At 38.6% G+C, this 16,331-nt stretch overlaps 1 protein-coding gene across 1 annotated transcript in view; it reads right to left on the reverse strand.

The window, feature by feature from the left end:
• The window catches only part of LOC107561663 (echinoderm microtubule-associated protein-like 5), a 124,969-nt gene that overhangs the window by 72,605 nt on the left and 36,033 nt on the right, over positions 1-16,331 (reverse strand). Inside the window, exons 4-11 of the mRNA XM_016246135.1 lie at positions 9,604-9,789; positions 8,078-8,213; positions 7,867-7,890; positions 7,426-7,627; positions 6,089-6,226; positions 1,667-1,923; positions 1,365-1,577; positions 1,083-1,250 (exon numbers count right to left, since the gene is read on the reverse strand). Coding sequence (XP_016101621.1) covers positions 1,083-1,250; positions 1,365-1,577; positions 1,667-1,923; positions 6,089-6,226; positions 7,426-7,627; positions 7,867-7,890; positions 8,078-8,213; positions 9,604-9,789 — 1,324 coding nt within the window. The remainder of the gene's footprint in view (positions 1-1,082; positions 1,251-1,364; positions 1,578-1,666; positions 1,924-6,088; positions 6,227-7,425; positions 7,628-7,866; positions 7,891-8,077; positions 8,214-9,603; positions 9,790-16,331) is intronic.

Below are 16,331 nucleotides of genomic sequence, written 5' to 3' on the forward strand. Positions count from 1 at the left end.
GTTGTAATAATGTAAATTATGTGAAAAATAATGCGTTTTTCGAACCAAGCATGAGAGCATGTTCTAGTACACCCCCAAAACAAGATTTTATAAAAGAGCATAATAGGACCCCTTTAACATATATTTTCAAAAAATACCCTTTAAACAGCGTAACTGCAGTTTTCTACTTTTTCTTAGCATACTTAACCTCAGCATACTTTTAAAAAGAGTACTAATAACAGAAATTACATACTTAAGTGCAAGTTTATATATTCTGGCTCTGTTACAGTGTAAACAAACACAGAAGAAGAGTATCCCGGATAAGAGAAGAGAGTGGATAATGAGTTCTTGATATCGTTGGTATTTGAGAACAGATCTATTCTCACATGTTCTTTATACAGAATAACATTTCTATTAACTATCCTCTGAATTATGTGATCTGTAGAGCACTGTCCGTTTTCTTCCACGTGCACGAGTGTTATGAGTCAGAGCACGTTCACTCTTTTTCTACACATGAAATATTAAAGCAAATAGACATATGACTATGAAGATATATTTTCTGTACGTGTTTTGTATGCAGCTCATGGTATTTTTATAGCAATAATGGATGTTTATGACCAATATTAGCAGTGTAGCGTTATTGAACATACAAAGAGTGCATGTGTCTGCTTATTAATCAAAATCAACTATGGATCACATTTGGAAGTTATTACAAGCACTCGATGATGGTTTAAAGTGGGTAAGAAAATACATTAATAATTACATACATTTTCAAGTGTAGCTTGATGCTAATTGTACTTCTAATTATATTTTAGGATGCAGCCTATTCTTGTAAGCATTATAGATAGTTTGTTTCTGGTGTAGAACCTTGTTTATCTAAATGTAATGCTGTATATTGAGCAGCGGATGATGTTAAATCATTTACGAGATACATATCTGAGGAAAAATGCATTGTTGGTTGGCGCCACCTAGCGTGCAGGCGTGAATTAGCAGAAGGCGAACAATCATTTCGCGTTCGGTGTGAAAGCACCGTTCGTCGGCAATTCGCCTCGCTTTTTCGCATCGTGCTCAGTGTGGAAAGGCCTTAAGAATGTGGTTCATACCTTGAGGAGCTAAATGAAGAGTTTCTTTTGACTTCCTTTCAGGGACAAACTTCCACTGGAACACTGAGTGGTCGGCTCCACCAATAGTAATCACCCATTGATAATCATGTGACCATCTGACATTGGTTATGTGTGCTGAGTGTCCTAAATACTTTTTAAACTTAGCACCTAAAGATGGAAAAAAGACAAACCGAGTAAGCATAAATAGAATGGATACAATAAATAGAATAGAATATAGAATGTCATTAACAAAAACGAGACCAAGAATAAAAGTGAACCCACCTTTTCTTACACATGGGTACCGAAACAATTTAACTAATCCATAATCGTCTGCTGTAACTAAAACTTGACTATTGAAGTTGGCTTCTACAGAGTTGATGTCATTGATATCAGAGTATTTAGGCCAGATCCCGTTCACCTCCGACCCGAGGACACAAGTCCATGAAGACCACTGGACAAGCTTCAGTTCTTCTCTGTTGGTCACTTCCTTGCCACCTAAACACAAGCAAAACCACAATCAGTCGGAATTATATTATCCATAAATACTAGGAAAACCTGCTTCAAAGAGAGTACAGAGCTCTTACTGGGCATCCTGTAGAAGAGCCGCCGACCATTGCCGTCATTGGTCTGTAGATACTTGCTGTCAGTGGACCAATCCATGTGTGTGATGAAGCTGCTGGAGCCCACGCATTCGCCCGCCTTCTTATAGCGCTGCACAACGCCGTAGATGTCCACCGAGTTATCGTTAGAGCCCACAGCTAGGTGCGCTCCGTCAGGAGAATACTTCAGTTCATGGATGGCCTCTTTACGGTCCTTAATGTGGACCACCTCAGTCATATCCCTGCAAAATGAGTACAGGTCTAACAGATTTGCATATTTGACTTATTTTAGGTTGCTTTAGACCAGGGATACTCAAACTGCACAGCTCAGGGGTCACTTTTAGAAAGTGCAGAGTGACAGTGAATACTGCACTAAATAAAAAATTCTAATGTTACAAAAAAGTTACAGTATTGACGTTTTAATACTGGTTTCACTAATACAACAATTCTATGATATACCTTACAATAAAGTAAAAAAATTTTTTTATTTTATCTCAGTATTCCTATTAGTGTTGTATACGGGTTTTTATGCACAATAGTAACCCTAGAATGTGATGAAACAGAGTTTTAAATTGCTGGGCTGAGATATATAAGAATTTTGATGACTGCAACATGTTAATTCAGTATACACATTATCCCACCGGACACAATCGCCCACTCATCGTTTTAATCATACGCTAGATTTAATTATATCGCATGGAATTGATCTTACTGATATAGATATCGTACCTCAAAGTGATGATGTTACTGACCATTTCCTTGTATCGTGCATGCTGCGTATTACTGATATTAACTATATGGCTCTGCGTTATCGTCCGGGCAGAACTATTGTTCCAGCCACCAGAGACAGATTCACAAATAACCTGCCTGATTTATCTCAACTGCTCTGTGTACCCATAAGTACACATGAACTAGACGAAATGACTAGCAACATGGGCACTATCTTCTCTAATACATTAGAAGCTGTTGCCCCCATCAAATTGAAAAAGGTTAGAGAAAAACGTACTGCGCCATGGTACAACAGTAATACCCATTCTCTCAAGAAAAAAACTCGTAGTCTTGAGCGCAAATGGAGAAAAACTAACTTGGAAGATTTTATAATTGCGTGGAAAAACAGTATGTCCAGCTATAGACAGGCTCTAAAAGCTGCCAGGGCCGAGCATATCCACAAACTCATAGAAAATAACCAAAACAATCCTAGGTTTTTATTTAGCACAGTGGCTAGATTAACAAATAACCAGACGCCACCCGATCTAAATATTCCCTCACAGTTTAATAGTAATGACTTTATGAATTTCTTCACTGATAAAATAGATAACATCAGAAATACAATAACAAATGTAGATTCTACAGCGTATAATACTTTAGCTTCATTCATCGCACCAAAAGATAAACTGCAGTGCTTTACAGCTATAGGACAGGAAGAGCTAAATAAACTTATTACTGCATCTAAACCAACAACATGCCTGTTAGATCCTGTACCCACTAAATTACTGAAAGAGTTGTTACCTGTAGCAGAAGAACCGCTTCTCAATATTATTAACTCGTCGTTGTCTTTAGGTCACGTCCCAAAACCATTCAAGCTGGCGGTTATTAAGCCTCTTATTAAGAAACCACAACTAGATCCTAGTGAACTGGCTAATTACAGACCCATCTCAAATCTTCCTTTTATGTCTAAAATTTTTGAAAAAGTTGTGTCTGCTCAATTGTGCTCCTTCCTGCAAAAAAATTATCTCTATGAAGAATTTCAGTCAGGTTTCAGGCCCCACCATAGCACAGAAACTGCACTTGTTAAAATTACAAATGACTTGCTTCTTGCGTCAGACCAAGGCTGTGTCTCATTGCTAGTTTTACTTGATCTTAGTGCTGCATTCGATACTATAGATCATGACATACTGATAGATCGATTACAAAACTATACAGGTATTCAAGGGCAGGCTTTAAGATGGTTTAGATCCTATCTGTCCGATCGCTACCACCTTGTTCATTTAAATGGGGAGTCATCTCAATTATCACCAGTAAAATATGGAGTGCCACAAGGATCTGTCCTAGGTCCTCTGCTATTTTCGATATACATGTTGCCACTTGGTAATATTATTAGGAAATACGGGATTAGTTTCCACTGTTATGCCGATGATACTCAACTATATATCTCAACAAGACCAGATGAAACTTCTAAATTATCTAAGCTAACGGAGTGTGTTAAAAATGTAAAAGAATGGATGACCAATAATTTTCTCCTATTAAATTCGGATAAGACAGAGATATTACTTATTGGACCAAAAGACAGTACGCCGAATCTTGTGGATTACAATTTGCAACTAGACGGATGTACGGTTACTTCCTCTACAGTCAAAAATCTGGGTGTTATATTAGATAGCAACTTGTCTTTTGAAAATCATATTTCCCATGTTACAAAAACGGCATTCTTCCATCTTAGAAACATTGCCAAGTTACGAAACATGATACCTGTTTCTGATGCAGAAAAGCTAGTTCATGCATTCATGACCTCTAGACTGGACTATTGTAATGCACTTCTAGGTGGTTGTCCTGCATCTTCAATAAACAAGCTACAGGTAGTCCAAAATGCAGCGGCTAGAGTCCTTACCAGGTCAAGAAAATATGATCATATTACCCCAATTTTACAGTCTCTGCACTGGCTACCTGTTAAGTTCCGTATCAGTTACAAAATATTATTACTTGCCTATAAGGCCCTTAATGGGTTAGCTCCTGCGTACCTAACTAGTCTTCTACCACGCTACAATTCATCACGCTCCCTAAGGTCGCAAAATTCTGGACTTTTGGTAGTACCTAGGATATCAAAGTCCACTAAAGGAGGTAGAGCTTTTTCGCATTTGGCTCCCAAACTCTGGAATAGCCTTCCTGATAACGTTCGGGGTTCAGACACACTCTCTCTGTTTAAATCTAGATTAAAGACACATCTCTTTGGCCAAGCATTCAAATAATGCATCTCATAATCTTTTACTGCAGTCATAATCTTTTACTGCAGTTATATCTAATCAAATGCACATTTTAGTTTGGTAGTTTGGGTTAAACAAATCATTTTTGCTTGGTTGGAACAGCAGCTACGCTAATTATGTTTGTATTTGTTTTTTGGTCTTTTGCCACGGGATTAACATCCCGTGGTAACTAGGATTTACACAAGCTTCAGTCTGGATCCAGAACACCTGAGAAGAGATGATTCAACTCCTCAGAGGACCTCAGATGATGCCAACCCTGAAACAACATACAGAACTACCACCTTTTGCTATAAGTTTGATTGCATCATATAATAATTGCTGTTCATATTATTCATCGTCTGTTTTATTACGTCTTATATTGATTTTTCTGTACTGCTGGTTCGTCTGGTCAGAGGAGAACTGGCCCCCCGACTGAGCCTGGTTTCTCCCAAGGTTTTTTCTCCATTCTGTCACCGATGGAGTTTTGGTTCCTTGCCGCTGTCGCCTCTGGCTTGCTTAGTTGGGGACACTTCATTTCCAGCGTTATCGTTGACATGATTGCAAAGATATTATTTAAACTGAACTAAGCTGGATGTTGACATCACTGAATTCAATGATGAACTGTCTTTAACTGAAAAATGAGTGTTTACTATTGACATTTTGCATTATTGACACTATTTTCCTAATTAATGCTGTTCAGTTGCTTTGTCACAATCTGTATTGTTAAAAGCGCTATATAAATAAAGGTGACTTGACTTGACTTGACAGTGAATACTGCACTAAATAAAAAATTCTAATGTTACAAAAAAGTTACAGTATTGACGTTTTAATACTGGTTTCACTAATACAACAATTCTATGATATACCTTACAATAAAGTAAAAAAAAATTTTTATTTTATCTCAGTATTCCTATTAGTGTTGTATACGGGTTTTTATGCACAATAGTAACCCTAGAATGTGATGAAACAGAGTTTTAAATTGCTGGGCTGAGATATATAAGAATTTTGATGACTGCAACATGTTAATTCAGTATACACATTATCCCACCGGACACAATCGAGATCGACCATAAAACACAAATACTTTTCCATAAAAATTCCAAAAATTATTATAATATTTATTGCTTATGGGTTACTAATGGACACATTAATTGGATATGTTCATGTCTGGGCAAAAGTTGGGATTAAATGGGTTAAAATAACACTGTCTGTCAAAAAATTGTCAAATTGTTTTTGAGTATTTATTAACCTTGACACACAGTGTGAAGGGGTCCTCTATATCAGTGGTTCTCAATTCCAGTCCTCACGACCCCCCGCTCTGCACATTTTGTATGTTTCTCTAAATAAGCAGTGAAAGTAGTTTTGATAAGCTTGTGGTAGGCTAAATTTTTCTAGTATTCCTGCTCTAGACAGTCCTGTTCTGCTCTGTTTTGTCTGGGTGTTTCACCTGACTCTCAGCACTGTGAAGGATCCGTCTTTCATTCCCAGAGCGAGGTGGATACCATCCGTACTAACAGCAGCACAGCGTATAGGCTCCTCCATGTTGCAGCGTGCTATTAGCGCGTGATCTACCAGACTCCAGATCCTACAATTCGAAGAGAAAAAGAGGAAGTAATGACCCATAAAGATACACAAATTAAAGCACTGAACATTAAAGATCATGTTCTTAATAGTCTTTATCTAATCTGAGCTTAATACACTCACTGAGGAAAACTCTTATTGCTCAGAGGTTTCATTATAGCTCATGACACATGAAGTGTATAATGTCAATTACTGTCAATTTTCTGTGCAACTAGCAGGACGAAACAAAACTGCACAAGTAATTCCTTGTGAAAATGAAGTGCGGTTAACAGTCTAATTGTAGTATGATTAAGATACTACTATAGTTTTTATTAATAGTTTTCATTCTCATTTAAATTTTAGTTAGTAGTAATTTTTAGTTAAGTTTTAGTCGTTTTGTTGTGTGTTTTTTGACATTTTATTAGGGCTATTTATTTTTGTCTATATAGTTTTCACTCGTTTTTATTTCCTTGACAGCTAGCTAAAATAAAACGAGTTTAATTTTTAAAAATATTTTATTTCAGTTAACAATTTGTAAAAAAAATGTATGGTTTTAGTTTTACTTTTAGCTAATTTTAATAACCCTAGTGCTTAACTGTAGAGCATTGGATGTGGACTTGTAGTGTACTTCAATTCTTAAAAATATATTTTTAAAAAGCTGTACTTGCAGATAATAAAATATTAATTAAATAAAAAGGCACTTAAGCGTAGTTAAGAGTTCTTTCATGACTGTTTCTTAACACACTTAAGGATGCTTTAAAAAGTGCACTGTGTAATAATGTCAAATTAAAAGTTAAAATGAAATGAAAAAAGTTAAAAGTAAAATTAATTTGAATGAAAATGCTTATCAGTACATTTGGCAGTACACTTAAACCATATTTCAAAGACAATAGATTACAAATAGAGATGAACTTATGTCCGACTTAAGTGGGTCAAAAATGCAGCTAACTGCATTTACTAACAATTTAAACTATATTACATGTTCATTTAATTGCAATTAACAGTTTGCACTTAAGTGTATTTTTCCAAGTTATATTATTTCAGTAATGAATGCTGTTTTTAAAAGTATGCTTTTTTTAAAGTGCACTTCTTTTTCACAAGGGTTCTCAGTTTGTTCTCCATTTAACCCATTTTTTTATATTAGAAAAACAACTGAGCTATTAAAGAGATCTTTTGTAATTCTGAGTGATTCAAATGTGGTATTAGTTTATTTTCGTCTCTTACCGAACAGAGCGATCGTCACTGCCGGTCATGGCAAGAGGTTTGGTAGGATGAACCGCCAAGGCCCACAGCTCACCCTCACAATGACCCTGCATGATAAGGAAGGGCTTGGTGCGATCGTGCACCACCACCTCAAAAATCTCACTGTCCTGCGTGCCCACCAGAATGTGATCCCCTCTCCAGCACACGCTCCGCACTGACAGGCCTGCACAGATCCATCGCATAAACACTTAGTAAGCAAATTAAAGGAATTATGGAAGTAAACAGACATGATCCTGGAACATACTGAAGGATGTACACTGTAGACCGTCAAGGATGGAGAGGGTGCTTGGGTGCTTGATAATACATATAGACATCTGGGATCGGTGACAAACAGGGGTAAGAGCTATGGATATAACACAGGGCGGACAGCCTGCATAAAGAACACTGACCACTACAACGCACCTCTTGAATTTTCACCTCTAGCTACTGATGAGTCAGAGGAAAAGAAAGTAAAAGAAGAAAAGAGATAGAGCTCCGTTAGAGACAAAGGACTTTTGCATTGTGGGATCCTGACATTTAACAACAAAAGATAAGTGGCAACTTAATGGATCAAACAAAATACATGTCAGTGTAGAGTAATGCATTCTGGGAGTTTGTAGAGGCTGTGACTCACCCTTATATCCCTGGTCTGTTTCCCTGAGGTCAATGACGGTGATGGGTTTGAAGTTCAGGTCCCATAACCGGATGCAGCCATCCCTGCCTCCAGTGGCAAAGCCTTCTTCACATGCATTCATGCTGAAAATACCAGACTACACACACACATACACACACACACACACACACACACACACACACACACAGGCTCTGAGAGGCTGAACAACCCTGACAACCAAAGCAATTAGAGAATCGAAAGTCTCAAACTTTCACTGCAGTGCTGGCACTAAGGGTCAAATAAAGTTGAAAAGGATTTGCAGATCTTAAAGGGTTCACATCACGAAATAAATTAAAGCAATAAGCCCCAAGAAGCCGTGGTTTGCAGTGAATTTATAACAGCTAAGGGGTGTTGTTATACCCCCTTAGCTGTTATAAATTCACTGTAAACCACGGCTTCACGGGGCTTATTGCTTTTATAAAATGGTTATTCCATAAACGTAGTAAGGTTTCACAAAATAAAACAGAGCAAATAAAGGGTAACGATATAAATAAAAACAGTATTCTTCCACCAAACAATGTAGTTCCTCAGAAACAGTTGTGGTTCCAACAAAGTGGTTGAATCAAGGACCGGAACTATCCGTTTTATAAAAACAATTAAACCGTCCTCGTTGTTTGGAAATGTAACAATTTACATTTAGTCATTTAGCAGACTCTTTTAACCAAATGTGGACAATAGAAGCAATCAAACCAACAAAAGAGCAATATTATGTAAGTGCTGTGACAAGTCCCGGTTGTCCTAACCAGACGCAACAAGATTCCAGTGACAAGAAATTAGTCTGTCCACACCAGACGCGACATGGCTATGCGATGCGACAGAATCCATCAAATATCATAATCAGTCAGAAGTGTGTGTGGGCGGGCTCTCTCTGGAAGAAATGGATTAATTATCTAATTCTTAAATATGAACTATGTTTAACATTATTAAAAGTACATACTGAGTGACTGATACCATCTTTGGTTTGGAATACACATGTTGGTTTGCATGGAATTCACAGTTTTCACGTACATGCTTGCTTTAATTTATTTTCAAATATCTATTGTTGATTTTAGTATGGCTATAAATGTCACGCAAAATATTATTCTAACTCACATTAGACACTTTTTAACATTGAATAAAGCACATAATTAAAAATTATTATTGTCTTAGTTTGTATGTTGTTGTTCCAGCCGCGACGTTGCAGAAAATAGAAACCGTTTCTAAAATACTGTAGAATCCGCCGCAGCTTGTCGCTGTTGTGGCTAGTTAGGACAAAACGTCTATCAAACTAATCAAACATGTAAAAAATACCTTTTATTGCATGCCGCGGCGCGTCTGGTTAGGACGGTGTACACGTATCAAGGTTGTTGTTTTTTTACAGACATTAATTATTACATTGGCAAAAGCAATCATTTGCACAGATCGCAGAGTATCAAAAGCTATATTATCTATAGCACAGAGGACAGAGGTCATTCTGGTGACGCTGTGGAAAACGTTCCCTCACTTACCCCATGAGCCCCTTGAACTGTCCGGATTAAACTGATTCCCTTCCAGACATAGATGTCTCCATTCAAGGCACCTGAATATGTGATCTCGTCTTTCGCACAGGCCAGGCAGAGGATAGTCTGAAGGTCTCCATTCTTCCCAAACACGCCACGCTTAGGGGTCAGAGCGTTCCCACAAAGACTCCAAAACTGAGGACAGAGAGTCATTCATGAATCTAGAAAGTGTGAGTTTCATAAACATAAATGGGGTCATACTTACTAACTTTCTGCACCAGCACAAACCCTCTTTTGCCATTAAAGGGGTCATGAACTGCCTTTGTTTTTTATTTTGTACTGTTCTCTGAGGTCCACTTATAATGTTATCAAGATTTTTACATAGAAAAACATCCTAATTTAGAAGTAATAGGCTCATTCCTGTCCTGTTTTGACCCCCCTCATCAGAACGCTCTGTTTGAATAGTCGTGGTGGATTGTAGACTCGGGAGTAAATGCCCACTGCTATGATTGGCTAACAGTTGTGTGTGTTTAACAGCCTGCATCCTTCATAGATGAGTGCTGCTGTGATTTAGGTTAAAAACGCATAAATACGCACTACATTTAAAACGATCTGTAATAACAGATAAAGCAATAGTGACCAAGTTTTTATTGACACGGCTCCACACAGTGTATTATTGTCTTCGGAGCATCTTTATCGTTTGGTTTCTGCTTAGACCTGCATTTTGCCTTATTTACCTACTACATGCATGAATCGGTGGGCGGGGCCAAACAGACAGTGATGTAGAAGCAGGCGTTGATCTTCTTCTGCGGAGGCGGAGTTTAGCCACACTATTACGTCATAAAGTGGCACATTACACAACCTGTCGTTTTGTCAGATTGGCTTCAATATAAGCTGTTTTTAGACTAATGAGAAAGTTTTGAGTTCTGACATTTACAAGATGTTTTTATAGTACAATGACCTCTTATATGTCAAAAGATCAAGGGAATTTCTCAGTTATGACCCCTTTAAAAAAAACTACTGTCTGGATTTACTAAAAAACACGCAGTGAAACATTAGCAGAGTTTTTCTTTCGAATGCAAAATTTATATGAGAAGAGTATTTAAATTTATCATACAACATGATTTCCAAAGGTTTGTGGTAGTCACTTTACCGGTATTTGCAACATTATTTAATGCCCAAAAAGTATGTCCCATTTTGAGCTTGACTTGACTATCATAGATGCTAATTTGCACTGCTCTTGGTAGATTGCATCAGTCATTATGGAACTGATTTGGCTGCATCTGTGTTCTTTAATTTGTGCATTGCCAGTAGATCAATAACAGAACTTTTCACATCTGCGCTTTTATGGGAATGTGGTCTCATGCTAATTTGCCCTGTTTAGTGAATCTGGCCCTTGGTCTCGTAATATAGTAGTACTTGCTGGTGCACATAATTTAGGTTTGAAACATGAATCATCAGGTTCTTTGATTTATTGTGGAATTCAGTGACCATATGGTAATATATCATGTAAAGATTTGTATAGCTGACAATTGCTGTTTCCTGCTCAATTTATTGTACCAAATAGCCTATTGAAAGGCCTTACAGAATAAATTGTGTGACAGCTTAATATTGCGAAAGCACGGCAGCATACATAAAGGTGCACTTCTCTTCACAAGCTCGATAAATTTCCCTGCGATCGTTGACAACACACCGCAAGCTCGCAAACATTCTAATGCTAACACTTGTTAAACATATCATTAAAATGCACAGGCACGATCTTAGTTCAGAACAAACCCGGAAAGCTCCCACAGCCAGCGCATAATAATTGTCTCATTGATTCTGATTGAGCTGTGTGTGTGTGTGTGTGTGTGTGTGTGTGGGAGAGACATCTCTATTTCATGAGGTCACACGCTCCTGTTTGAGAGAATGGCAGGGTCAACTCTGTGTATGACCTCAACCTCATTCTCAGTGGCCTCTTGCAAGAAAACCTGAGCCGTCAGATATAGTTTTCTGAACTCTCTATTCTGAATGTGATCATATTTGAAAACAACTATCTTTTAGGTTCTTCACACTCATTGTGAATAGTTCACCCAAAACTGAAAAATATGTCATTATTTATTCAGTCCAAACTCATATAACTGAGTTCCTTCCTTAAAACAGGAAAAGTCATTTTAAATTGAATGTAATATTGCAACCAAAAAAAACCAAAAAAAACACAATTTTTAAAGTTGGTCTTAAATCTTAATCATGTTTGCATTCACTTTCAAATATTCCATGACAAATTATATATGTGGAAGTGAAAATGACATTTTAACTATGGCAGATTGGCTATAGGACACTAATAAAGCACACTGTATGATTACACAGAATATAGTCATTTATTAACCCTTGTGAAGAATAACTATACTTTTAAAAAGATTGCTTATTATTGAAATATTACACTATAATACACAATAGAATATACTTAAGTGAATTTAATGTTTTCGGGCACTTAATTGCATGTTAATCTCAAATGTATGATAGTTTAAATTGATATTAAATGCAATCTGCTAAACTTTACAGTGCTTTTTGGGACCACATAAGTTGGACTTAAGTACATCTTTATATTTAATTTTATAATTACTTCTATTGTCTTTGAAATATAGTTAAAGTATACTGCCAAAATAAAAATTTTCTTAGAATTTATAATAAACTAAAATGAACTTTTATGCAATTTATATGAAACTTATATGTCATGTATTTAAATATATTGGTAATTCTACATTTGTAATGATAAAGTTGCAATTTATTACATCTGAAATGTATTAACTTTAAATGTAATATCAAACAACTATGGAAGTCCGTTTCCACCACTGAATAAAAAAGAAAACAAGGTAATTAGGTAACAAGGTAATTACTTTTTATCTCACAATTATGACTTTTTTCTCGCAATTGCGAGTTTACATCAAACAATTATGACTTTTCTTCGCAATTGCGAGTTTACATCAAACAATTATGACTTTTTTTCTCAGAATTGTGAGATATAAATTTGCAGTTGTGAGTTATAAAGTCAAATTCTGAGGGGAAAAAAAGATTGCTTGCTATAAAGAGAAAAAAGTCAGAATTGCAAGTTAATGTCCCACAGTTCTGACTTTTTTCTCAGAGTTGTGTGATATAAACTTGTAGTTCTGAATTTCTTCTTAGAACTGCGTGATATGAACTCGAAATTGGGAGAAAAAAGTCAGAATTGTGAGATAAAAAGTCGCGTTTCTTTTTTTACTCTGTGGAAGAAACGGGCTTCCATTCAAAAAAAAAAAAAAAAAAAAAAGATTATTTCAAAGTGTACTTTTCAAAATATATACCGTTATTAACTGAAATATTAAGTATATAGACATTAAAATGCCAATACCAAAAAGCTTTGTTATTGCATGTTTTATGATGAATTTCTGGTAATCACAGAATCACAGTTGTTGTTGTTTTTTTTAATCTCAAAATTTAGCAGGATTTTTTTCAGGAAAGCCAGGACATCTGGCAAAAAGCTGTTTGAAAGAGAATGAAAAGATGAAAAAGCAGTCGCTGGCCCATTAGCAAACTTGCACTGGGGCAGACGGTACAGTTCCAGACAGCAAGGCTGCATTACGTCAGGGAGATTCAGAGCCCCAGTGAATCACAGGCTCCTGTGTTTCTGCAGGTCTGTGCTCTATTAAAGCTTTAATATAATCAAAATGAGTCAGTGCTATTCATCTGCCAAGACTCCATTAGAGGTAGACTGCCTTCATCCTGAGGCACGTCCTCCCCCATCTTTCCGCTCCTGCTCGTGTGTGCAAGCCACCCCGAATCCAGCACATCTAGACTAGTCAAACAGCCTTTAAGTAACTAAGACAGCTATAATTAGCATTCTACGAGAAGGAAAAGGATAATTAGTCCAGGGTGGCCCACTATACGTTAATCTAGTTAGATCTAATTGTGTGGTGTCTCCTGTCACATATCGGATTTCTAAACCACTGTTGTGATGGCCGTGTTGCAAATATGGTGGTTTAGTTGGCCCCTGTGGGTGAAGCTATGATTATGTTGTGTGTGGTGGGAGGCAGTGAGTGGGATTCGAGCAGGCTGCCTCAGTTTGCTCCAGTCAAAACATACTGGAGCATGTTTTGAGCATCATCATGAGACCTGTATGCAGTTGAGTGGATTGAGTGCAGCATGGAGGGTCCGGACAAAAACCTAAGGAAATCTGTCAAAAACTCGCATACAAGCAGGAGCAATGGCTATTGTCGGAATTATTGTCATATTAGTATCTAAAGTGTACATGTTAATACCTAAATGGTACATATTAGTACGTTTTAAAGGGGACATCGGATGCACATTTTCAAGTTGGTATGATTCTTTAGGATCTTCATCAAATGTCTGCAACATACTTTGGTTAAAATTCCTCAATGGTAGTGTAAAACAACACCCTTTTTAGCTGTCAAAAACAGCTCTGTTCGCAGCGAGCCGTTTCGGTGCATGTCTCTTTAAATGATAATGAGCTACTGCTCACCCCGCCCTTCTCTTCCGTTTTTTGTGTATTCGGTGGCACATTACCATCAAAAACAAAACTAATCCAATACGTCCTAAGTGGCTCTGATGTCGGGAGAAAATGAAGACTGAAAATGAAAATGAAGGGCGTCACATTGCTCAGAAAATCAAAATGGCTTGATAATTGAAACTGTTTAGGTTTTTTGGGAATTAAAAAAAGATAACTTTTAGCATTGTAAGGTGATTGTGTCCACACACTGCTAAGACACATTTATATGCAAACACCATGTAAAAGTGAATTTTACATCCAATGTCCCCTTTAAAAATGTACTGTCCCAGTGACAGCTTGTGTAAAATTCTGCAGTGCCTCAATAATATTTTATTTATAAATCCATATTTAGAATCAGAACCTGCAATGTTCGATTCCAATATGAATCCTTCATTTGAGTCTTTTCAATTAAATGTTTAAACAGGGATGCATTTACTAAAAGCAGTGTTAGCCAATTATGATTGCAAATATCATTATTACCAACACATATCAATGATACTGTGTTTCCTGAAACCAAGCTTCCAACAAACATTCGAAAACAGCATTTGTTGAACAGTTTGAGATTTGGCAATTGACAGAAATGTTGATTCTAAATACATCATTTATTCTGTTTTAGTTTTAGGTTTAGTTTTAAATGTTTTACCCAGTATTTCTATGGTTTGCACAGTACCTTTTTTTTTTGAGTATCACACTGTTCCCTTTCAGTCAGTCACTCTCGACGTCACGTCGGTGACCGAAGAAATTGGGATCTCGCTTAAAGAGACCAATCCACTTCGAGTGTAAACTAAACGAGCCAATGCACATTGGCATGCAATGATTGCATCCAGCTGCCGGTGATCACAGAGTGAGCATAAAAAGGCAGCTGGTGCAACGCATACCAGCTTTTCGCTTCGGAGCCGAGCAACAACATTGTTCTGCTCCTACCAAACTGCTTCGTGTGTGACGAGTCTAGTGTGCTCTAGGGAGCTTCTTGTGTTGGTTGGATGGATCAACTTTTTAAAGATGCCGTTTCACCCGTGCGTTTCTGGATGTGGTCGTTACCTGGCGCTAGGTGATTATCACGATTGCTTCCTCGCATGTCTGGGCATTAAACATGCTGAGGTGGTGTTCGCGGATGAGTCATGTTCCCATTGCGGGTAGATGACCATCTCGGAGCTGTGGGCCAGGCTCCGTTTCCTCAAGGGGGGCGGAGCTCCGTTGCCTCTGCCGCGATCTAGTGTTCGTCCTGCATCCAGCTGCCGGTGATCACAGAGTGAGCATAAAAAGGCAGCTGGTGCAACGCATACCAGCTTTTCGCTTCGGAGCCGAGCAACAACATTGTTCTGCTCCTACCAAACTGCTTCGTGTGTGACGAGTCTAGTGTGCTCTAGGGAGCTTCTTGTGTTGGTTGGATGGATCAACTTTTTAAAGATGCCGTTTCACCCGTGCGTTTCTGGATGTGGTCGTTACCTGGCGCTAGGTGATTATCACGATTGCTTCCTCGCATGTCTGGGCATTAAACATGCTGAGGTGGTGTTCGCGGATGAGTCATGTTCCCATTGCGGGTAGATGACCATCTCGGAGCTGTGGGCCAGGCTCCGTTTCCTCAAGGGGGGCGGAGCTCCGTTGCCTCTGCCGCGATCTAGTGTTCGTCCTGACGGCAGCCAGGCGAGGACTACTTCGGGTAGTAGCACGGGCGGTTTGAGGGTTACAGTGGTGTCAAACCCCTCAGGGAACCAACCCTTGGGGGACCATCGCTCCTCTAGCACTTCGCAACCAGTTGAGCCGCCAAAGGAATGCGCTGGGCCCTCTTCAAAGAGTGTACCAGCGGTATCCTTTGGTGCTCCTCCCGATGACCGGATGTCGATCACTGCATCGGAGGGAGAGCTCTCTGGAGAGGAAGATTCGGCTGTGCTGCCGCCCTCCGGGACGGTGGCAATGCCTGAATCGGATCCGGAGATGTCGGCTATGCTTTCCCGTGCCACAGAGAGGGTAGGGCTCAGAGTGGAAACCTCCACCGCGTCCCGAGCCCTTGAGGTTGGACGATTGGTTTCTCAGGGTGGCTTGCGCTGGTTCTCAGTGCCCCGCCCCAGTGCCTTTCTTCCCGGAGGTGCTTGAGGAGCTCACCAGGTCATGGACGGCACCTTTTACTGCCAGAAACTGACCTGCTGGTTCCTCCTCCCTCACCACCCTCGACGGGGGTGCGGCTGGGGGGTATACAGCGATCCCCCTG

Source organism: Sinocyclocheilus grahami, unplaced genomic scaffold (genome assembly GCF_001515645.1).
Source record: "Sinocyclocheilus grahami isolate Dianchi unplaced genomic scaffold, SAMN03320097.WGS_v1.1 scaffold787.1, whole genome shotgun sequence".
In the NCBI taxonomy this organism is placed as follows: Eukaryota; Metazoa; Chordata; class Actinopteri; order Cypriniformes; family Cyprinidae; genus Sinocyclocheilus; species Sinocyclocheilus grahami.